This window comes from Hippocampus bargibanti, linkage group LG01 (assembly GCF_051943395.1).
Source record: "Hippocampus bargibanti isolate YZ-2025 linkage group LG01, ASM5194339v1, whole genome shotgun sequence".
Classification (NCBI taxonomy): Eukaryota; Metazoa; Chordata; class Actinopteri; order Syngnathiformes; family Syngnathidae; genus Hippocampus; species Hippocampus bargibanti.
This window is the reverse complement of record NC_142734.1, coordinates 19,895,065-19,920,876: the sequence shown is the minus strand read 5'-3', so window position 1 is coordinate 19,920,876 and position 25,812 is coordinate 19,895,065. Positions and strand designations below refer to the sequence as shown.

The following is a 25,812-nucleotide window of genomic DNA, read 5'->3' as shown; positions in this document are numbered from 1 at the left end:
GTTTAAATGGAAGGCAGAGAAAATTGGCCACTTTTGCTGTTCAGAAAGTCCTGCAGCTGCCGGTAATTGCCACTTGTATGTATGTATGTGTGTGCACGTGCCTGGTAATATGTGGTTGCCACAGTAGGGGTACATGAGGTGGGGGGGGGGGGGGGGGGTTGTAGGGCAGAGTCATGGCATTAAAAAAAGAGCTATTAGGAGGAAATGATAGGCCAGTCGCTGAAACTCCATAACACACCAATCCCTTAAAAAAGTGAACAAGCTTTATCACAGGGCAATATGAATCATTCAGCACTCGTGTGACCAACTGGCTTCTCTCTGCAGTCCGCTTGCTCCTCCAGAACAGCCTTCTGTTTAAACTGGATGATAGCCAGGAAAGCTGTGGCGCGAGGGAACTGAGGAGGCTTCTGTATTGCCTTTGGGGGACACTCATTTGCCTGAGGCCTGACAAACAGGTGGGGAACTGGAAAATGACGAAAGAGTGACAGATGACATTTGAAGCCTCTAAAGCAGTGGTCCCCAATCTTTTTTTGCGCCACGGACCGGCTTAAGGTCAGACAATATTTTCATGGACCGGCGGATAAATACAACAAAATAAAAAGATACGACAGGCATGGAAACGGTTTTTTTCTTTCTTTTGAATATCATAATAAACGCGAATCCATTGTGTATTTTTACACAACTTTATTAGCAGAGTCCTGGTAACAAGAAACTTTCCAAAGACGTTTGTTTTTTACTCATTTTGCTAGCTTACAGTGGGCTAATTTTAGCGGTATGTATCACGTGACCTAGACAAGCGTTTTGACATGCATCAAGAATAAATCATAGATGGATGTAATCTGGTAATTTTTCAAATTTCAAAATAAAACAGAGTTCGGACTCAGATAATAAATAAAACTGAAATTATGTAAATTATTTATTCTTTCTGCGCTGCCCGATACCAAATGACCCACGGACCGGTACCGGTCCGCGGCCCGGGGGTTGTGGACCTCTGCTTTAAAGTACAGTTCGGGAAAAGTCAAGATGTGCACATGGAAAGGGCAGGAGGAAAGATGCAGGAACAAAGTTGGGGGAATGTGAAATATGAAATGAGGTGAAAAAAACAATTTGGATTGAGAACTCGAAAAGCAGAGACAAAACGTAGAAACAGGGACAGTGTAAAACAGTGACTTGTTGGGGCATGCAGTAATCTTTGAATGCAAAATGATTGACTCTTTACAAGTGTGTGTGTGTGTGAGCGGTGTGGAGTGTCAAGGTTATTCCAGAGAATGTAATAATGCATACAAGAATTGAAGAAGCATTTTCATTAACAAAAAAAAAAAAAAAATCTAAACTGAAAATGTATTGTTTGCTTGCAAAACAAATTAAAGCCAAGCTTTAGCAGAAATGTCCCTTGTTTTCTTCTTTGTCGCTTCATTTCATACAGTATTTGGATGGATTCGAACCATCATCTCCCATATGCCAAACCAATGCCTTATCAACTGAGCTATCCAGCTGGATATATATATATGCAGTAAAGTCTCGTTATATCGATATTCAAGGGAGTCCGAAAAAATATCGATATAACCGGGACTATCGATATATCCGATATCGATATAACGAGACTTTACTGTATATATATATATATATATACAGTAAAGTCTCGTTATATCGATATCGGATATATCGATAGTCCCGGTTATATCGATACTATTTCTATGCACGCACGGAGAAAATTACATGCAAACAGGGTCGGATATATATATATACAGTAAAGTCTCGTTATATCGATATTCAAGGGAGTCCGAAAAAATATCGATATAACCGGGACTATCGATATATCCGACCCTGTTTGCATGTAATTTTCTCCGTGCGTGCATAGAAATAGTATCGATATAACCGGGACTATCGATATATCCGATATCGATATAACGAGACTTTACTGTATATATATATATATGTATGTATGTATGTTTTTTTTGTTCTTTTGACTTCAATACGGCGCCGCGAGAGTGGCTGCCTTTCCAGCAGCTCATGTATTTCGTTTTTCTACTTTCATTCCTTTCATCACTTTGCTGCTGTGAAATGTAAATTTCTCCACTGTGAGACTAATAAAGGCATATCCAATCCAATCCAATCCAATCCAATATATATATATATATATATTTGGCTGAGGGGGTTCAGTCCTATGCAGAACAGCAGTGGTGAGAGTACATCACCTTGGTATATGCCACATTTGATGGACACTTGCGTTTGTGGCTTGCCATTGGCTTCAAGGTCAAAATGGGAAACACCTCCCAAGGTAGTAGAGAATGACCGAGCAAAGATCCTGTGGGACTTCCAAGTACAGACTGACAAGATGGTAGTGGCCAACCAACCAGATATCGTGATCATAGATAAAGGGGAAAAGAAAGCCGTTGTCGTGGGTGTAGCGGTGATGGAAACATCAGAAAGAAGGAACATGAGAAAATCGAGAAATACCAAGGGCTCAGAGAGGAGCTGGAGAGAGCCTGAAAGGCAGAGGTGACAGTCGTGCCTGTGGTGGTCGGAGCACTCGGGGCAGTGACCCCCAAACTCGACGAGTGGTTGCAACAGATCCCGGGAACAACATCAGATATCTCGGTCCAGAAAAGCGCAGTGCTAGGAACAGCACGGATACTGCGCAGAACCCTCAAGCTTCCTGGCCTCTGATAGAGGACCCGAGCTAAAAAAAATGGGGGACAGACACCACCCATGGTGGGTGAGACGAAGATTTTTTTTTATCCATACTGTCCAGACATGGCGGTGCCGGACTCTGCTATGATAGGTCCCTGCTCTCAGGTTGGGGGGAGTAGAGGGCTACTCCCTGCAGCTCCACTGAATGTTCCTATCGTCTGACTAACGACTGGCCTGATTGCCCCACTTCGACCGGTATCACCTCATCAGTATTACTAATCCTATGTTGCCTAAGCAGGCTATTGTATGAACGATCCAAATTGAAGCTTACCCCACCATATCGGTTTAATGAAGGATTTAGTTGTTTTATTAGAATTGCTTCTTTTACTCCCCTTTCAAACCATCTATGTTCTTTCGCTAAGATTTTAACCTCAATGTCGTCAAATGAGTGGTTGCTGGCTTTTAGGTGCATATGTACTGCCGATTGAGGCCCACTAGTATTATCCCTGTAATGTTGATAAAGTCTTTTTTTTGAAAATTTGTTCAGTCTCCCCAATGTACTGCATTTTACAATTTTCATTCTTACAATGTATTGAATAAACTACATTACTTTGTTTTTCATTTGGCAGCCTATCTTTTGGATACACTAATGTTTGCCTTAACGTGTTTATCGGTTTGAAATAAGTAGGAATTTTATGTTGCCAAAGGACTCTTTGTAGTTTTTCAGAAACTCCTGCAATGTAAGGTACTGCTACTCCTCTCCTGTTTGTATCTTCAGAATTTTTGGCTTCATTCCTTATTCTTTCTTTCTGACATTTGTTAAATGACCACTGAGGGTACCCACAGTTTGTGAGTGCTCTCCTGATATGTTTTGACTCCTTTTCTCTACCTTCAACGCTTGTTGGTATTATTTAGCCCTATGCTGGAGGGTTCTGATAACTCCTAGTTTGTGTTGTAAATGGTGGTTAGAATCGAAAAGTAAGTATTGGTCAGTGTGCGTAGCCTTCCTAAAGACTTCTGTTTTTAGCGCTCTGTCCTCTTTTATAATTACTTTACAATCCAAAAAGGCTAGTTGGTTCTCTTTGATGTCCTCACGAGTAAATTTAATGTTGATGTCTACCGAGTTGAGGTGATCTGTGAATGATAGAATTTCTTGTTTTTTAATTATGACAAAAATATCGTCCACATATCTAAACCAGTGTCAACGTTTTGTCCCCGGGAAGGATATGAGGGCCTGTTTCTCCATCTCTTCCCTGTACAGATTAGCCACTATGGGTGAAACTGGTTAGCCCATAGCACAACCATGAATTTCTTCGTAAAATTGCTCCCTAAATTGAAAATACATAGTACTAAGGCAGATTTCCAATAATTGGTAGATGTGGTCCGGTTTAAGTTTGGTTCTTTCATGCAGAGAGACGTCCGCCAGCAGTCTTGTCCTCACCACTGAGACTGCTGCTGGTGTTGGGATAATGAATATTGGCAACTTTAACCTGAAAAAAAATCATGTAAACTAAAATTGAAAACAAACAAAAGTTAAACAAATGGGGGGAGGGAGAATTAAAAACCTGGTGTGTGTTTACATGTGAGTGTCGGACTATCAACCGGTGAGTAAGGTTTTTTTTTGGACACACAGAGCACACTGGCTGGTTTCCCATTCACATATATTTTTTCCCAGCAGAGAGATAAAACACATATTATTATTATTATTATTATTATTATTATTATTATTATTATTATTATTATTATTATTATTATTATTATTATTATTCCGAGGCAACAATTTGAATTGCACCAGAAATCATAAAAGTAAATAATGTGACTCCAAAATAAATCAATACACAAATATTATATCACGAAATGTCACAGTTATCATTTAAACTTTGATCGCAGTTTTAGAGTTAAAGTTAATAATACAATATACATGATTAACTCATTCACTGACATTCACAAATGTATTCGGGAATTGAAAATATGACGTAGAGCGCCATTCCTTAATTTGTTTGGGTTTGTTTTTTCATGCTTGGGTGTCTATAAAGCGCTGGCTATGGCCTCTGGCAATGGCATCTGGCAAGCTTTTTATTTTCCACAAGGTGGCAGCATTTCCCTTTTTTCCATGTTAGCGCTTTGTCCCAGCTTCAGCTGTTTTTAAAGCGCCATAAAAACCAATATGTTTATACATATTCTATTGTATTTTGGACAGCCATCCCCATTTCAAGCTCATATAACTCCGGAAGCATATAAATTAGGAATTAACTCTTTCTGATGAAAGAAGAGGTTTCTAATGCTCCATTGAATGTTTATGTAGTCCTAAAACTCAATATTCTGTGGGTCCTGGAATTCAAGTGACAAGGATATAAACCTCGGCACTGGAGTGGACACATTTTTGCACGTCTGGCAGTGAATGTGTTAAAATATGTTTAACTCATACTTCCCATTTGTTTATTTGGGGGATTTACTGTCCAATTTTTATATCAGTGTGTCATATCGTCAGCATCCACTGGTACTGAACACCGAAGAACCTGTCCGGTATAGGCCCCATGATATCAGGTATCAGTATTCAGGCACTCCAAATTAGAATAAAATGTTTCTTTGTAGATGTGGCTTATGCATGACGGCAGAGCAATTTATACCAAAGATATCATTGAATGGTAACAATGAAATACTGTCGCTTTCAGGCATTTGAAAGTAGATTTATAATTGGGAATATAGCAGCAGTGACTTTCTGAACCGTAATCTGCATGAAGGTATGGTCGAAACATTAATTCATGGAGTCCACACATTTGTTCCTCTTTTAAAGTCTTTGTGAGACGTTTTGTTTGTGGTTGAGTTAAATAAGCACAAGGCTGGCGGAAAAAGACACAAGGTGACAACATCAGTGAGCTATCTTGAGTTGGGTTACTTGGTTGCTATGGATACACTACATATATGCACTAGCTCTTGACACATACACTCCTTCAGCCTGACCTCTTTCAGATTGCCTTCACTATCATAACATCAGTCACCCATTTTCAGCCCGCCTTGCCCCCCTCCCCCTCCCAAACAGCCGAGGGTATTTGCATACAGATGTCTTACTTGCTTGGCTAATGTATGCAGCACTTGCGCATGTGTTGAACTATGTTATACACTGACATGCCATAATATTGCGAGGCCTTTCACAATGTAATGATCTCTAAAGACAGAAGCTGCATCACTGATTTGGCCCGAATTAATTTCAAGCAATGCTCTCTTTTCGATTGTCATAGTTAGACAGGTATAATTTGAATTTGACAATATTGGATTGGATTGGATTTGCCTTTATTAGTCTCACAGTGGAGAAATTTACATTTCACAGCAGCAAAGCCATGAAAGGAATGAAAGTTGAAAAACAACATACAGGAGCTGCTGGAAAGGCAGCCACTCTCGCGGCGCCGTCTTGAAGTCAAAACAACATAAAAAACGACATAACAAATAACATGACAACACAAAGACACAGAGAGTCATTCAATCTTAAGCACTTTCTGTACCCTCGTTACATGAAGCAGTTCCTGATGAAAGAGGAGAGGATCAAAGCATCTCTTCACCAGTGGATCAGGGACATCATGGTGGAATGCGCATGTCAACGACAATCTAAATGTTGAAAGCAAACACTCAGCTGTAGTATCCATTGACGAAGAGATTGTCTCACACCTCCTGTCCCACATAAATTCGCTTCAATTCCAAGCCGCGAAAGTTCCAAATATGCATCGGCGCTCTGCGCTGACGCTCCTTATCGCGGGCTCTTCAAGCCATGCATTCATCCAGCCGCAGACTGTCCAACAGCACCGACCTATATGTTTACGATTGTGATATACTGTGTGTCGTTATCTTTGGATTTCAGAATATAATGCAGCACTTGTGTTGTGTTATTCGGAACAGGCTGGCTGGTCGAGACTGTAACTTGTGGGAGAGTGAAATGGTCGTCGTAAATACATATTGAATGGTCTTATGAGATAAAAACGCAGGAAACAGGGATGTGTTGTGGTATTGATTGTTGTACGTATTAAGTTTGCTGGAACTTGAGTGCTTGACAGAAACAATTAAGTGGGAGGGGGGGAAGGGAAGGTGGAATTGAGTTGAACTCCTCCCATCTCTATTCAAAATTAGCAGCCCTAGCCCCCAACACTCCCTTTTACTTCTTCCTCTCACGTTTTTCTTCTGAAACAAGCCACCTACACTTTAGGATATCTGCTAAGCTGATTTTCTGGGGCTTAGCAGCACCACAGTGATTAGATGAAACAACATCCAACTCTGGCTTTGTGCTGTCTCTCTATAAATCAGTCCTCGAGTGTGCTCTTGGCTGTGCGCAAGTTTGCCGCGTGGGTGCATGTATTATGCTACGTGTTACCGTGCCATAAAGTCACAGAGCTGGTGTAATGCTGCTGGATCCGGAGTGTGAGCGCTTCTTTGCGAGCAAGGAAAACAGAGACTGTAAAAACTGAGAAGCTCCAGAGTATCACTCAGATTTTGCTTTTCAGTCAAACTAATCCTGGCTAGAAAGATAAACAGCGCTTGACATCATTGGATAGGTATTTTATTCTTTAGATCAGGGGTGTCAAAGTCATTTTTTGCCGCGGGCCACATTGTAGTTGTGGTTTCCTCTCGAGGGCCGTTATGAATTTGGGGAACCCATTACAATGTTTAAATCCCTTCAAATATTACATATAGAGCACACAGCAAATTAATGAATAACTCGTTTTCAAATCTGAAGTCAAGAATAATGACTTTTATTGTGGTTGACATCCAAAAATATGAAATTTTGGCTCAGATTTTAGCAATCATCATGGAATTTAACAAGTTTGATTTGCTTTCGCGGGCCGAAAAAAATGATGTGGTGGGCCGGATTTGGCCCGCGGGCCTTGACTTTGACACCTGTGCTTTAGATGCATTCAACCTGCAGTCACCTGCAGTGTGTCAAACATTTGATCAATGTGCCTGTGCAGCAGCTATGTAATTTTCCTGCATAAAACGACGAAATGAATGGTGGTTTATGAAGCAGAAGTGACTCTATTTTTCATATGAAGCATGCATGCTGGTTAATGATTAGTAACTATCCGCACAGATAATTAAGTAGTGAAATGTAATAATGCCATTCATCCCTCCGGGTTAAGGGTTTGAATAATTGTTGCAGTCAGCCTTCTATGCACTACATTTGCCAGTACGTGTGTGTGTGTGTGTGTGTGTGTGTGTGTGTGTGTGTGTGTGTGTGTGTGTGTGTGTGTGTGTGTGTGTGTGTGTGTGTGTGTGTGTGTGTGTGTGTGTGTGTGTGTGTTGCTTGTCTCACCATCGCTTCTGTGTGATCAAGAGAGTTTTTTTCCCAGCAGCTTTCACTTTTTTGTGCTCGCTAACTAGAGAAAAAAACAGGGGAGAGGTACGGAGGGAGGGTGTTTGAAGGAAGAATGGAGTGCAAGCCAAAGAGCATCGGGTGCTGTGTCAGTCTGATATTTTCCATAGTGACAGCTGGGCCGAAAAGCTCAGACCCCTTTTCTTCTGGCACACAAAGCCCATTAAGTATGCCACTCGCTCAGTGGCCCCCGCAGCCTCCAAATTGCTCCAAGCTCCTCCCAAAAGTGTGGCAGTCTTTGTCATTGTAATCAGCCCTTGTTTGTGAAGTGCTGCCTGTATTTACCACCGCTATGGGTGCACATTTGCCCAGCTTGCTGCTGCAAATGCAGGGAACGCACATGGGGAAAGTATAAAGAAAGCATAAAATAAGTGGTGGGGAGGCATGAACTGAGAAGATCAGGTTGAACAGAGGGGATACAAAGACGATGGGTTTGGGGCAAGTATGGGGGAGGAAGGTAAAAAAGTGAAAGTGATGAGCGGTAAAGAAAAGTCTGGAAAAATTAAGTGAAGTACACAAGGAGTCTGCACGTGTGCAGGACAATAAAGTTCCAAAATGTTGACTACCAAACTAACTATTTGTGTTGTTCTGGCAGTGCTGGGGCTAAAACATGACAAAATCAGGTGTTTACAGGACCCTTCAATATCTCAGCAATTGCAATGAGTAAAAGAACAGATTACAATAAATCAATTGAACACATTTCACGAGGGTACGTGGTCTCATCACTAAGATACCACCAGAAAACATGGATCCAATCCCTTAAGGCGGGGGTGTCAAAGTCATTTTTTGCCGCGGGCCACATTGTAGTTATGGTTTCCTCTCGAGGGCCGTTATGAATTTGGGGAACCCATTAGAATGTTTAAATCCCTTCAAATATTATATTACATTACATTACATATTACACAGCAAATTAATGAATAACTCGTTTTCAAATCTGAAGTCAAGAATAATGACTTTTATTGTGGTTGACATCCAAAAATATGAAATTTTGGCTCAGATTTTAGCAATCATCATGGAATTTAATTTGTTTGATTTGATTTCGCGGGCCGAAAAAAATGATGTGGCGGGCCGGATTTGGCCCGCGGGCCTTGACTTTGACACCTGTGCCTTAAGGGATGAACCTGCATCCAATCCCTTAATTACCTACTGAAAAAAATGTCCTACCTGTCTCTTCGTTCACATCCCAGTGTCACACACACAGATGTGCCTGATGCAGGCAGGTCTCAAATTGTGCATCACCGACTATCTAATCCGCAATGAGAGATCATGCGGTTTAGCTGCAAAAGTCTTGTACGAACCCCAATGGGTTTATTTCTGACTCTGCAAACATGGCACACTCGGGCGTATTGTACTTAGAACACCCTGGTTTCTATGCAAATGAAGGATGCTGTGATGATTGGAAGGGAAAGGGCGACTTCCATTCCACAACCGTGCACAAAGGCGCAAACATCCCGTTATGCCCAAATCTACCTGTGCAAAGTTTAGCTAAGAAAAAAAACTAAAAAAGACTCCACCCATGTGCACATGCAGTGCAACTCTTTGCTAGACTTGTGACTTTGCAGGGTGACAAGAGGTCATGTGGGCACAGCAGGAAAGTGGGCGCTACGATGCTTGTCTGGACCGTGGCCTGAAAAAGAAGGGGTGCAAATGGGGACTTATTTAGACTGCCCTGTGAAGCTGCTACATAGCTTCAGGCGTGGCCATGCAGATGAGGAGATCCAAGCTTTGGCATTAAAAACATAGTGACTTGTGTAACTGACAACCCCCCCCCCCCCATGCAGACTTCAAGGTATAGTGCACAAGCTGAGGAACAGACGATGTAGGGGATTGGGGCCACATGATGCCTTTTGGCAGAGCTGACCCCATTCCACTTGTCACCTCCCCACAACCCCCAAAACTTCTCCCCAAGCTGTGATGGGATGGGGTAAGCAGGAAGGGCAGACGACAGGGAGGGGTTGGTCTCTCGAGATGATGGTCATCCTCAGTGGCATCCAGACCAAACTTTGTCTCTTGGCTCCCTCCCTCCTTTCACTTTGAGTGTGTGCACACATGCTTGTTAAGGATTCATAACTCCCACCAAAGAGTGACGCAGTGTAATAAGTGAGTAATGAAGAGCCAGAGGCACTTTGAGCCTTTATTATGTTAAAAGGCAGCCATGCAAGCCAGCGCTTATTTTTACCCCACAGTTGATTCCACTAGCAAACATTGCTAACTTGGATAGATGTTCAAATGAAAAACAAAGTCCAAATCCATTGCCTGTGTCTAATGGGAGCTGACAGATATGGGCAAGATCATGCTGCACGGATGTTAGAGAGGAGAGAGTCAGGTTGGGGGAAGGTGAAAAAAAGTGGATGTGAGTGTTGATGGGGGCGGGGCGATCTGATCTTTAATATCCATCTGTACATGCTTGAGTGGGTGGGTGAGTATACGCAAGCGGCAAATAAAAGGCAACAAATAAAAGGTTTTAAAAAATAAAACCCTCTGTTACACTTCACAGTTTTTTACACAAATCAAATGCACACAATATCTGACTTTCATTTGGCAATTCCAACTTAAAAGTTGTTTCCATTTTTTATTCACCATATGCTATGATGTAATGTGTTATGCAACTGTATAACGATACCAAGCTGTACAATGTGTTGTCTGTTTGTTTTTTTTATCTGTGGTAACAGCTAGGGTCATGGTTAGAATTTTCTTGCCTTAATAATGTTTTATTAAATAAACAAACACATACATACAAACATAACAAACATAGACACATACGTACGTACATACATACAACATACATACATACATACATACATACATACATACATACATACATACATACATACATACATACATACATACATACAAACCTACATGCAGTACATACATATATACATAGATTGCATTGACAACCACACACACAAACACACACATATACACACACATATATACACACACACACACACACGAAATGAAGCAAATCGAACCCACATAATTGGTCTTTATTGGCATGAAAAAGTAACAATAAACAGCTGTCATTATTTCACTTCTTGGTATATTCTATTTTGGGGGTTATTAATAAACAGAAAAATAAGGCACTCTAAATTAATCAAGACTTCCATTTTTTGCTCATGCAAGTGATTTTATTTTATACAGTACATACATGTGGTCGACCATGTAGTATTCTAACTGACCCCTCTGTTTTATATATATATATATATATATATATATATATATATATATATATATATATATATATATATATATATATATATATATATATATATATATATATATATATATATATATATATATATATATATACAGTAAAGTCTCGTTATATCGATATTCAAGGGAGTCCGAAAAAATATCGATATAACCGGGACTATCGATATATTCGACCCTGTTTGCATGTAATTTTCTCCATGCGTGCATAGAAATAGTATCGATATAACCGGGACTATTGATATATCCGATATCGATATAACGAGACTTTACTGTATATATATATATATATATATATATATATATTATACGTAGGTAGGTACAATGAAGATGTACTGAGATGTTCCCCTAATTAGCTGGCACAGGTCATTTTTCCCTCAACAAGGTCTTATTTCCTTTCTTGAGTGTGCATGCGTGTGGATTTGCTTTAACTTTATTGTCATCGCAATCTCCAGGACAGCTGGAGGCTATGTCAGAGTTCAGCGGCCTGCTCGAACAGAAGGGAGAATAAAGTGGATAGTGTGTGTGGATGGTTTGTGAATGTGTGTGTATTTGTGTGTGTTGTGGGGGTGGTAGTCTGTGCTGCATATGTATTCATTTGGGTGTTGCATTCGGCCCAAACTTGTTCAGTTGGTAGGCCAATAACAGAGGGGTCAGTTAGAATACTACATGGTCGACCACATGTATGTACTGTATAAAATAAAATCACTTGCATGAGCAAAAAATGGAAGTCTTGATTAATTTAGAGTGCCTTATTTTTCTGTTTAATAATAACCCCCCAAATAGAATATACAAAGAAGTGAAATAATGACAGCTGTTTATTGTTACTTTTTCATGCCAATAAAGACGGGCTCAAAATGCAATTATATGGGTTCGATTTGCTTCATTTTAGACTTTTATCATGTTTGAAACAATAAGAAACCCAGATTACACAGTTCAAAACAGTTAAAAGCAGTAAAGAGTTTAATTTTTGATAAAAAATGAATTTCTCTCAACGGGGAATCAGTGTAAACAATGGTTTTCCTGTCCCAATGTTTGTGTTGTGCACAACACAGAAAAGCAAAATTCAGTTTGATTTAGTTTTTTTACTTTGTGTGTGCATTTTGACATTTCTTTCACGGCTGTTTTAGTTTAATTTTTAGCCTTCTGTTTATTTTAGTGCCTCATAGCTGTAGTTTTAGTATAGTTTGGTACAAGTTTACATCTCCATAAGTGTTTATTTAATTTAGTTTTGATTATTATTATTGCAATCCCAAATATACATTTAATATTGTTTTTCAAGTGCTACAGAAATTAATATGTATTGCATTGTATTGTATTGTATTGTATTGTATTGTATTGTATTGTATTGTATTGTATTGTATTGTATTGTATTGTTATATATTTTATTGTTATGGTTTGTTTATAATTTATTTGTGGCTTACAACGATTTAAAATGTTTTTGGAAGTTGTTTTAATGGGAATTTGGTCTGGTGTCACGGACTGTACATTCTCATTTGAGATTTTATTTACTTATTCGTGATGACTTGGCATTAGTTAAGATTTGTGTCTATTTTAAACCTCTACTGTGTTTGTTCAATTACTTTTGCAAATGTGAGAACACTTTGAATGATGTTAAATTGATATTTCAGGTTGCACTCAGAACTGAAGAGATCGATTAACTTTCTATAATCTTCATTTGGTGAGTTGTTGCTTTCTCAGATATAGAACTAAGTTTATCCGTTGCCAAACAAATAACAGATTATTAAAGCACCTGCTTGGCGAGAGTCAAATGCAAGTTTTCTAAACAAAGAGGTGAAAACATTTTTTTTGGTGAATGAATGGAGATGAAATAAAGTGATGGAGAGAAATGCTAGGTTCTGGTGGTACATCCCCCATTCAATCTTGGAGGGATGAGGATAATGGGAGCAAGCAATGGGAGAGCTCATTATCTGGCCGACCATCTGCTATTGGGAGGGAGGAACTGTCTGTCTGTCCCAGACTCACACACACGCACACACACACACATGCACATACCCACACGCACGCACACACACACACACACACGCACACACACACACACACACACACACACACACACACACACACACACACACACACACACACACACACACACACACACACACACACACACAACACACACACATTGGGAAAAGGCCGGGAGTTAAAGTGAAAATGTTCCTCTAACTTACCCAAATTAGCTGTATATCTGCTGTACGTGTGCTCCTTGTGGCTTGTAGAGTGGAGTCAAGGCACACTGGGCAAAATGTAACCTGCAAATTAATACAATACACAAAATAATATCGACATAAAAGTGTGAAGTTAATAAAGTACTATATTATATTATGTACAAAGATTTTCAGAGAGGAGTATGCACTTCGTGCAAATGTGATTGTGTACTCCACTTTCTGCAACTTTTCACAAAATTAATCTTCCTTTGAGTTTTTTTTTCTCCCTTGGTATAAAATTCTCATATATCACATGTAAAAAGTGAAAGGAAATGAGATGTCAGTTGGTTCTGGCGCACAAAGTCGATTGTGTGTATTAATGTTATTAAATCACATTGCTGAGGCAGCTTAGTGTGACTGTGAGAAGTTGTCAGCCACAGCAGATGCTCTTTGTTGCATTGCTGGCTATTGTTGAAAGCTGAGACTTCGGGGGGGGGGGGGGGAAGGTGGGGGGGTGATGACGGTGATGATGATGATGATGATGATGATGATGATGGTGTGCTGGGGGTGTTACTCGGCCTTGGGCCATATCCCAGCAGTGGGAGAACAAAGACTCGCTATTGGCTCCCTGTAGCTGTCAATCACCATCTCCCCTCCCCCAGCCCAGCAGTTGAAGTAAAGTTTGAGCAAGTTTGTGCTGCACTTGTAAAAAGTTGAAAGCGGTACAGGCAGCTCGCCACACACGACAGGCAGACGGAATGGCCACAAAGATGAAGCTGTGTCGCACTTTCCTTGGTTCGTATCAATAACTTGTGTTCACTTTAGCAGCAAACTTTGTAGTATTGATGTGTAAAAGTAACTCATTCATTTAAAAGTTGTCCGCTTTTGATGCTTTTAGTAAAGTCTTCCCAGCAAACAAAACACATCTTTTGTGTTTTATCATAATGTTTCCAGCAAGTGAGATGGTTTTATTTATTTATTCATATTTGTTTGGGTATTTATTTTTAATGCATGCTCGTGGTTGGGGGGAATGATAGTTTTGCATCAGCACACCCCTCTAAAAAGTTTGTTGTCAACAAATGACACAATCACATTTTTAGATTTACAAATAAACTTGCCTCAGTCTACTTCTCTCTACTTGTCCAGACAAAAGAGTTGATCCCCCGAGGGGGACCTTGTGGCCCTGAAGCCGTGGGGACAATGCCAAGCTGCGGGCTGATTACAAACTTTTTGTTGTTGTTGTTACGTTAGTCTGTGGCTTGTTCCATCTGTCGAGAGCCCTTTGGGGCCTCCCGGGTCCCAACCTTACTACTGAGTCAGCTGCTTCCCTATGTAATATTTATGCACAATATCACCACCATACAACTTTATTCAAAAGTGATAGGAGGCCTCTGTGCCATCTGCACTAACAGCTTTCATCTTATAAGTCGACATTCACTTGCCACAAAGCAATGTGACATGAAAGTTGTAGTCCTTTTTTTTCTAATGTTGCCGTCTAAAAGAAAGAAACTTGCCACTCAACTTCGGCTAACCATTAACGTGCAAAACATTAATTAAAATACACACTTGGTGATTCAAAATTGTAAGCATGTTTTATTTTCCCCCGTTTAGTTTGAATAAAAATGTAAACTTTAAGAACTAAATATACATTCCATCTTCAATGTTTAATTTCAAATTGTGCTTCAGGTGCATGTTTATATTTGTATTTTAATGTATTTATTTTTTACCTCAATAGCGCAATTCGTGCAATACAATTAACTTCAAAAGTTTGATTTAACTCAAATCAAAATGCAAATACAATTTAAAAAGCACACGTTGGAATTTTTGCGGGCATCAGTAATTTAACATGGAACAACTTTAAACTATGAATTACAGACGTTTATGAAAACAATGTTGTTTAGAAAACACAATCTCGCAAGATGGTCACTTCAAAACAATGTGCTGAGTTTTTTTTTCCTTTTGTCTTTAAATTGGGGAGGTTAGTGGGGCGCAGTTCTGCAAACCCTTATTTCTTCATTGCAAAATGCTGAAAAAACAATTTTCACAACAGCAAAACATAACATATCTAATGAATTTCCCATTTTAAAATGTTTTTTCGATTTTTGATGTTTTGAGAGCACCTAACTTCTTTATTACAGTGTACTCTTGTTAGAAAATTGGGTGAAGTGTATGTTTGTGTCACACGGGAGTTGAGCTGCTGTCAACATATCATGAAACGAGATGAAACAATGAAGCAGACAGAAATTAGCACAGCCAACCGTTTGTGTCTGGACACCAACCCCATTGAAACATCAATTGAAGGAAAGACAAACGCTTTTGTGGTCTCCACAATAAACTTGTGCAAGTGAGTGTGCCGCTCCGAGAGCTGTCCAGGGTACTGATGCTCACACAAAAAATCTCTTTGGAGCACTCCACAGGCCCAATTAAACCAGCAAGTCTTATTTTTAAATGGGCCCAGTCTTTATTTTGTTTGTGCAGTCCTGTCTTCATCACTTTCTCACCAAGCCAAACTTTGCGCAGGGCCTCCTACCTTGTTCCTCTCAGCTGGATCAAGGCCCAGGATATTTCATAACTCCATCACCATCATCCTCCACCCGCCTTGTTTATTCGATTGTCGCCCTTGTTGTGTGAGTCCCCTCTCCTACGCGAGCAGCCACAGTCTGAAATCATACTGATGCGACGTGCACGCTTGGTGATTGATTTCAGCTCCAATGCATAACAATGTGATTGCACAAAAAGAGCCTGCTGCAAGGAGATAAGAATTTAATAGAATTTCTGAAAGCTGAAGGTTGGGCTTTTTGAATATTCGTGGCGTGGAGACGGCAGATAAAGAATGGCATTTGTGGTGACTATTCTCAAATGGCTTGTAATGAATGGTTGTCATTTCCAGTAATGGTTTCAAAACAGCAAAGCAAAAAAAGGAAAGAGAAAGCAACACACAACTGCATTTGAAAGTAATTTAAGAGTCTCTTTGCCACTTGTATTTTTTCTCCGAGAATCTGTCAACAAATCTGTGACTGTGGTGTCACTGCTTCAAACTTGAATCCAGCATGCTAATACGCATCTATGAGTTATCTTGTTAGGCCCGAGACAGTATTTTTGAAGTAAGGAATGCCTCTTCAAAGGGTTAGTAACTCCATCACTGCTGAATCCTACAAGGAAAACAAAGACCTCTTGAATGAATTATTGGACTGTACCATTCTCAGGTCGGCATAGGGAGGAGAATGTTCCAATCATGGCTTCAGCATCTATAGTTAAGTCGTATGTATGTCAAACTCGGAGATGCTTGTTCCAAGTAATTAAGGATGGTGGAACACTTTTTGGCCTTTTCGGTGTGTGCATCAGATTGAAATGCAGTCTTCCTTGTTTGAAATCGTCAGCTTTATTGGCTCATTTCATGCATGTTTTGGGGGCGAGTGAGTGGGGGGGGGAGAAAGCAGGCGAAAGGGGGGGTGGGCTGTTCAAGTACCAGAGAGTGTGTCGTGAGGGGTGTGCTCGCCTCAGTTTGTGTGTGTGTGTGGGGGGGGGGGGGGGGGGGGGGGGGGGGAGCATAGAAGAGGCTGATAGGGGGTGGTCCTCAAGCCCTGCCCATGTGATGCTCGAGGTTTTACTACAGCTTCCGTGATGTCATGGCAAAGGGCGGAGGGAGGAGAGTGGGGGTGGAGGGGATACAATGGCTCATGAGGGAAAGGTAAGTCAATATTGGTTTTTTTCTCGCTGACAAAGGCAAATGAAGCCATGTTTTTGCTTACAAACAAGTAACATCCCTCACGCCTGGATCCGGAGCCGTGAGCCGGTACTGCGCGTGACCGAGGCTGCTCGATTCCTCTCCATCATTACTTACCACATCTGGACGTTTGGACCGGGATACAAAAAAATCTTTTTTAAGACTCGGATGTTATTGTTGTCGCTTCAAGCGAAGTTCTTCATCTACAACTAGTAAACAAGGAGACGGCAGTGACGCTACGTTACCGATTCCAGGTAATGAACTCCATTGGTGTTTTTTATGCGTGTATACTTTTGCATACTTGATTAATCGGTTAGTCGATCGTTCGCAGTTTTTCCCCAAACTTCCCTACATTTAAATTGTAGGTCGGAAACTTAGTATGTTATAATATCAGGATGCCGGACACCCGCTACAACTATGGCGCGTCTATCCACTTCTTGTGCTGTCGATACTTTGCCAACGTGGTCGGTGTGTGTCTGCGTGTCGGTCTTTGAGTGCGTGTGCGTGTGTTTCACAAATACTACTTGTCCTCTGCTAATGCTTTTTTATGGAAGGGTGTCCTGTACTTGAGATGCATCCTCCACTCTGTCCACTGTCCGCTTCCGTTTACCATTCGTTATATCGCCGTCACTCAGCGAATATATTTCATCCGTATTTTTATACTCGCCGTATTTGTGTTGTCCGTGGTGCAAAGTGTGCAATCCAATGAGCGGAGTTTGCTGTTAAATCTGCGCCGTGTTTGCAATTCGAGAGATTGATGGATGGAACGATGGAGCGTATTGAAAGAGGGAGCGGTTTGCCATTTGATCCTCTGCAGCTGAAAAAAAACAAGCGATGCTCTTTTTAAATGTCAACGGTCTTTAATGGCGTGCATCCCCGATAAAAAAATCTAGTATAAAAATAATCTCCGTTGGGGACACAGGCTGTACAGTCTGGTAATTTTTTTAAAGAGCGTGTTGTCCTATTCTCCACCCGCGGTGCGTAATATGGACCTGTGTTTCGTCCCCCCCCCCCCCCCCCCCCCCCCCCCCAAACACAAACATACCCTCCTGGTTGCTTTCCTTACACGGCCACATAATGTGTGTGTGCGGAACTCGATCTGAGAATTTTGTTTTGTTTTCCTGTGAAATGTATCCCAGTTTTAAAGGATTACAGAATTAGGTTATTGGTGCCTGATGTTGTCACTGGAGACTATCAAGGTTGCATGCAGCTCAGTTCAAGCTCACCTCTGTGTTTTAGGCACCTTAATGGCAAACCTTTCAATTTATTAGGGACTGAATGAACTGTGGCGAGGACAGCAGGTGCTGGAGGAGAGAGTGTAATAAATATATTGGTGAAGCAGCTGGTGCCAAATTGCACCCTCATCATTCAAAGCCTATCAGAAAAGCAAAGGTCAGGGTCGTGCAGGCTTTCGGTGGAGGAGGCATTGAAGTGAAATAATGAATTTCAAGCAAAATGAATTCTCACGACAAGAATGCAAAACATACAATCTTGTGACATAGAACAGTGCAGTGGCAGTGCTACGGTTTTATGTTGCTGCGGGTAGTACACTGTGTAATGTGATGTTGGAAAGAAAATGATGCTTCTTTTCAAATTCTATTGAAAAGCAGACTTGTGTCAAAAATGCATCGAAAGTCCGCTCGGAGTGACTTTGATGTCATGAAGAATTTTGTTTTGTTTTCCTGTGAAATGTATCCCAGTTTTAAAGGATTACAGAATTAGGTTATTGGTGCCTGATGTTGTCACTGGAGACTATCAAGGTTGCATGCAGCTCAGTTCAAGCTCACCTCTGTGTTTTAGGCACCTTAATGGCAAACCTTTCAATTTATTAGGGACTGAATGAACTGTGGCGAGGACAGCAGGTGCTGGAGGAGAGAGTGTAATAAATATATTGGTGAAGCAGCTGGTGCCAAATTGCACCCTCATCATTCAAAGCCTATCAGAAAAGCAAAGGTCAGGGTCGTGCAGGCTTTCGGTGGAGGAGGCATTGAAGTGAAATAATGAATTTCAAGCAAAATGAATTCTCACGACAAGAATGCAAAACATACAATCTTGTGACATAGAACAGTGGAGTGGCAGTGCTACGGTTTTATGTGATAAGCAGCAGTGACACATTTGTTGTTCTTCAGACGCTGAGGTCAGGGTGGCCCTCAGGGGAGCTTCTCCAAAAGCTGTTACTTTACTCCCCTCTGTCGCTTTGCCTCTGTCCCATAGCTGCCTGGACCAGGCATTTGTCTTGATACCAGCTCTCTGTACACACTGTCTCACCTCCGAATTGCACCGTGGCTCTTAAAAACACCAACAAAATTATTCAAATGTAACAAGTATACTCTCTTTTCTGTGTGATGTTTATCTTTCCTCTTCCATAACTTTTGATTTGTGATTATCTTTCTTCTTTGCACACTCTAATGACATTGTATTGTGACTAAAGCCTTCTTTACCGGAGCAGGAGTGTACAGCTGGCTTGGCCCTGTGTGTACACTTAATACTGTTACAGTCAGCCTACTCTGGTATTTAATCTAACTATGGATTGTACTGGGTCCATTGTCCCAGTACAGTAAGCTGTAAGTAATGGTATTACCATTGCATAAAGTTTGTTTTGAGGTAATATACAAAATTCTGCTTTCACAAAGATAATAATATCCAGTTTTTATTGAAAACTGTGGATATGGCTTTACTATTTGGTCATATTTTTCCTTGCACCTCGTGGCTTAATGCTGGGCTTCATCATTAAAGTGTGTCTAATATTTTGTATCCCAATGTCTAAAGAGAAGATAACTAAAGTATGACAAATATTGCTCCCATCAGCATGACCCAACACACAAATAAAAATCAGCACTACTGTCATGTTAATGAATATTTGATGCAGGTGTTGTGTTGGATTTCATTCGCTTCTGCAGTCTACATGCCTTGTGAGTGGATGTATTTAAAAATCCACAACGAAATGAATTGCAAGCTTTAAAGTAAAACATCTCTTCTGTAGGATTAGATTCCTTCCCATTCACTATGCAATAAAGTGTCCCTTAGATACTCTCACACTTCCTTTTCGTTCTAATTAAACAAGCCAAACCCAATGAGCGACTAATTGACTCATCTACCTCCAAGTTTTGCAGTCAAATAATGAGCTGCAAGTCTTTTCAGGTGCACAGAAAAAGGCTTTGGATCTGAAATGTGTCTGATTAAAAAAAAAAAAAAAAAAAAAACTATAAACTGATAGTCTCCAGTGACAACATATATATATATATATATATATATATATATATATATATATATATATATATATATATATATATATATATATATATATATTCAGTAAAGTCTCGTTATATCGATATTCAAGGGAGTCCGAAAAAATATCGATATAACCGGGACTATCGATATATCCGACCCTGTTTGCATGTAATTTTCTCCGTGCGTGCATAGAAATAGTATCGATATAACTGGGACTATCGATATATCCGATATCGCTATAACGAGACTTTACTGTATATATATATATATATATATATATATATATATATATATATATATATATATATATATATATATATATATATATATATATATATAGCTTGAACTGAGCTGCATGCAAGCTTGATAGTCTCCAGTGACAACATATATATGTATAGATAGATAGATAGATAGATAGATAGACAGACAGACAGACAGACAGACAGATAGATAGATAGATAGATAGATAGATAGATAGATAGATAGATAGATAGATAGATAGATAGATAGATAGATAGATAGATAGATAGACACTGTATATGCCTTTTAATTACCAAATGTGGAATTTGATAGCGGGAGATCAACAATTCATCGGTAAATGGCTCTAGGAGGAACATTTGCTCAGTACTCAGAGAACAGTGACTTTTACCTGAGGCACAAAAACTGTCCTAAAACACTGTTATACATTTTGCATTTTGTAAGTGCTCTCTGTTCCTTGGCCTCTCAGCTAACAGTCCAGCACAAATGTTCACTCTACATTCAAAGAAAGGGTGGGTGGGGAAGGGGGGGGGGGGGTCCTAAAGGAGATTGAAGTGTTTTCATAGATGTTGGTGTGTATGTATGGAGACAACTGAGACAGAGATGCAGACCAACAGAACTGCTGTTGTCATCACTTTCATGTGAGTGGGGGAGCAAAAGTTGATAAACAAGCATTTTGCAGAATGCTGGCTTGGCGTTGGTGAGTTTTGCATGTAAATGGCCAAAGTTGGGATGAGAGGTGAAGTTCTGGGATAAGAGGCGACAGGAAGTTGCATGGATTTGGCTTCAGGACCTCTCAGTTCTTCTGATCTTTGCTTTTGGTTTGCTCTCTCCTTGGAATACATCTTGTAATGCACATGAAGTCTAGTCTTTTTTTTGAGAGTGTGTGAGATCCAAACCACGTTTTTTCTTGACATTTAAAGTTGGAGATTTCTACTAATCATGTTAAGTTTTGCTTCTGTGGAAATTGTGTTTCTTCTATTTCACAATTAAAAAACAAGACTACATTTGTTTTAAATTTTTCCAACATATCTCGTTCACTACCATTCCCGAATGTATTCGGGAAATGAAAATATGACGTGGAGCGCCAATCCCGAATTTGTTCGGCATTGGTTTTTCTTGCGAGGGATGCCGATAAAGCGCTGGTTAGACCACTGGAAATGTTTTTTCCCTTCCACGTGGAGGCAGCATTTGCCTTTTGTACAGCCACTCCCACCACCTCATATTACTATGGAACCAAATAAGCTAGAATTTTTTTTCTGATGAAAGAAGAGAGTCTAAGGTTTCTTCAGCTGTATTGAATATTTATGTAGTCCTAAAACTCAGTATTCTGTGAGGCCTAGAATTTGAGTTAAAATGACAAAAACCCTGCACTGGAGTGCAGACATTTTTGCACGTCTGGCAGTGATTGAGTTAAAGGACTGTTTTAGCTCCCGAAAGTACATGCTTTTTTAAATTGTATTCAGAACGAGGTATCACATTGATGGATCAGAGCGTTCATTGTCAGGTGTGTTTTGTCAGCTACGTGAGTCTTTCAAATCATACAAAGGTAGATTAGTGCGTCTTCATTCAGCGCATCTGGCTTCAACTTGCCTCCCCTGTTGCAACAATCCATGACATCTGTTACAATAAGACGAATCTAGTGGGGATTTAGAATAGACTTAAAGTTTCTCTTGGGTGATCAGGGCAATGAAGTGAAGAGCTATTACCTTAATGAAAAAAGGGGGTGAAGGGAGAAAAAAAAGTGTGATTTATGGATGATTCATTATTTACTGACCATTCATCCCTGGCATCCTCGCCTGGCTCTCTCCCCCATTTTCTTCTACACACGCCGTGAAAAGCTCGATAAAAATGCGCAAATTTGATTGATTCTATTAGTAGACTGACAGAGACTCCAGCTGGGGCACTTATCCATGTACGTGTGTGTACATGTGTGTTGTTCCTGAGAGATAGGGTAGTGTGTACTCCAATTCTGAGTACCATCAACGCATCCCCTTAACCTTGTATTCTTTGACCACACCCCTCCTCAAACCACTGCACATCCACTGGTACTGATCATGTAAAATGTCCCTCCTTTTCCGTCCTCTAGAAAATGAATTTCATGGCGAAGCTGGTGAACCAGCGGTGGACACGAGGCGAGAGGACCAGCAGCCGCTGTCAGGCCTCCCCGAGACTACAAAGCCGTCGACCAATCATGGTGAGTGACAAGCTCCACCCCCACCGCAAACACCCTCCACCATGAAGAGTTACCCGCACACTCCACCAATCACTTCATTCTGCTTCCTGGGCATTTCCTAACTCAGCAGGGACATCAAGAAAGGAGGGGGTGAATTATAAGCAGAAGAGAGTCTGCTTTGGGTGAGGGAGGGGGTCAGATGATGGCATCTGGAAAACATAATCAAACAGCACATCAAATGTCCCGCTCGGCCCCGCCCAGGCCGTCCTCGGCTCTTGCCCGAGTTCAGCTCAGCTCAGTTTAGTTAAGCTCAGCGCTTTGACTCTGCTGAGTTAACTTCTCTCGCCAGCACTTTTTTCCTCCATTATACTGTAGCACAATAAAAAAACAACTCAAAAGGATGGCCTTGATCTGCTCATACTTGATATAAGCAAAAATGAATATTCCTTGCGTAGCTCCCAAATTCATTTCACAGGCGCTCCCAAATTGTGATCATTTTGGAGGTAATTTCATCAAGCACAAAACAGCTGGTCTCGTTTATTTTCTCCCTCTCCTCATGAATCACAACTGAGGCCGACACACAACAAAGAGATTGAGGGGGAGAATGAAAGAGAGATGTGAGGTGAGAGGTAGTAAGGGCAGGGAGGAGGAAGCGACGGACGGGGTAGGGGGGCTGGTCCCCCGTGGGCCCAGTAAAAGTAGTTTCGCTCCCCCCCTGACAGCTCAGGTTCATCTAAGAAGATGACGTTTATTGATTTGGTTTGATTTCTGGTGCTAGCTGGGGAGAGTTGAGGAGAAAGGGAGAGGGAGGTGCTAATCTTCTCCTCTTGATGACGCCTGTCACAGAACCGTTTTATCAGAACTGGTGGAGAGAAAATGTGGTTAAAACTAAGATCTCATCAGGGTCAGGTGCAGATTAAGATTTAATTATTTGTGTAGTTTAACTTTTCCAAAAGCTTGACCTTGGCAAATGAGCTAACCATTTTCCCCCTTCTACCCACCAAATTGTGTTTAATGTTAGCTGTAAACTGATATGGAGGAGTTTCATAGTCATGCAATGTTTGGTTTTATAATGACAGCAATTTAACACATATTTCAAGGACAACCGACGCCTCCGGACAAGTTGTGTCCATAATTTGTAAAATCACTTCAAATGACTTCTACTGAGCGTATTTTACAAAGATTCCACCGCATATAGCTATATTTTATATTTTACGACTCGCGCTGACTATTTAGGAAGTCTTGTTTTTGAGTTGATGACGATCGCCACGTGACGTCATGTTTGGAACGCCCCCGACCGAGAAAGCGCCACACAATGCATTTTGCGGTACTTTGTTTGGTCTGAAAACTTCGTGTTGATCCGTGTCGATGGCGAAATTAGAAGGAAAACACATGAATAACATGATGGTGAATCGTTGTGTATTTGCACCAAGACAACTATTTGATATCCGCTGACACAAATTCCCAGCACACAAATCAGCCCATTTCCAACGGAGCTTGGGCGCCATCTTCTGCATTTTCTGAGTGCTGCATTGCTGTCATTGATGGCTCGAATTGATATGGGAGGACTCCTTTAATCAATTGCAAACATTTATGCTTTCCTCTTCAGAACTGTTTGAATCATATTCATAACGGGATGAGTAACAAGAAAGCATCTTCTCCGAATCTGAAGCCATTCTTTTGATTCTCAAGCAAGGCAAGACGTCTTGGCGTGACGTCACGAACTGGGGCGGGACTTTCTGAAAATCCACAATTCACAGCTCAATTTGTTGCAGTTTTAGCACACTTCAAGTCATTTTTATTGGTGTTTTGCATTTGACTAAAAATATCAGCCTGCGTGTTTTGGGTATTTTAGATACTACAAAACGTTTTTCTGGTGTCAGTTAGGAAACAAAAAAAAGGTGTCGGTTGTCCTTTCATGTTGTTGTTTTTTTGCATCATTTCTGTTTTTATAATTATAGGATATGAGAAATCAGTTGTATTGTCTCATAATTGTAAAGTGTTCTGAAAGGAGATTGTAAATCAAATGTATTATTATTATTATTATTATTATTATTATTATTATTATTATGCATCTGTGCCCATTAGGAAAGCCCACTTAGGTTAGTAATAGTTAAAGGACAACCGACGTCACTTTTTTGTTTGTTAACTGACATCAGAAAAACTTTTTATAGCATCTAAAATACCCAAAACACGCAGTATTATATTTTTATTCAAATGCAAAACACCAATAAAAATGACTTAAAGTGTCCAAAATCTGCAAAAAATTGAGCTGCGAATTGGGCATTTTCAGAAAGTCCCGCCCCCTGTTCGTGACGTCACGCCAAGAAGTCTTGCATTGCTGGAGAATCAAAACAATGGCTTCAGATTCGGAGAATATGCTTTCTTGTTACACATCCAGTTATGAATATGATTCAAATAGTTCTGAAGAGGAAAGCATACATGTTTGCAATTGATTACATAATTTATTCCGTGTCATTTTGAGGCACCTGGACTGCAATGTAGCGTCCCAGAAAAGAGGCAGAAAAATGGCAACCAGCTCCTGTGAGGAATGAATCAGCCCGTTTCCACAGGCTGATAAATTCCTTCCATGGAGCTTGGATGCCCTCTTCTGGTGGCTTTTGGGTGCAACACGAGGTTTTCAGATCAAACAAGTACAGCAAAATACATTGACGTGATGGAAGGACTGCTACAATGTGTCTTTTTTTCGGTCAGGGGCGTTCCTTTAGTGACGTCACGTACGGACTCATCACCAATTCAAAAACAAGACTTCCTGAATATTCAGCGCGAGTCTTAAAATGTAAAATATAGCTATATGCAGTGGGATCTTAGCCATTTTACAAATTATGGACACAACTTGTCCGGAGACGTCGGTTGTCCTTTAAGGGTCGGTAGCTTGGCCTTGGTGGGGGCTGTTTTGCTTTTGCTTTTCGATGACGAGAGAAAAGTGGGCTTACCCTTCCTCCTACTGATTAGCTGCTCTGTCTTGTATGAATGACTACTTTGAAACCATGGAAGGGCTTGTCGTGTGACAATCTAACATGGA

The 25,812-nt window shown here is 40.6% G+C and overlaps 1 protein-coding gene across 7 annotated transcripts in view; it reads left to right on the top strand.

Annotated features, from left to right (window-relative positions):
- myt1b (myelin transcription factor 1b) overlaps window positions 1–25,812 on the top strand; it is a 106,872-nt gene that overhangs the window by 45,287 nt on the left and 35,773 nt on the right. For 5 of the 7 annotated variants that reach the window (XM_089002509.1, XM_089002501.1, XM_089002492.1 and 2 more), the window contains one exon: window positions 22,680–22,787. In XM_089002509.1, the coding sequence (XP_088858635.1) occupies window positions 22,680–22,787 (108 nt within the window). Of the gene's footprint in view, window positions 1–17,026; window positions 17,356–22,679; window positions 22,788–25,812 lie in introns of those variants that run through there. The other 2 variants (XM_089002475.1, XM_089002466.1) reach the window with 2 other exon arrangements.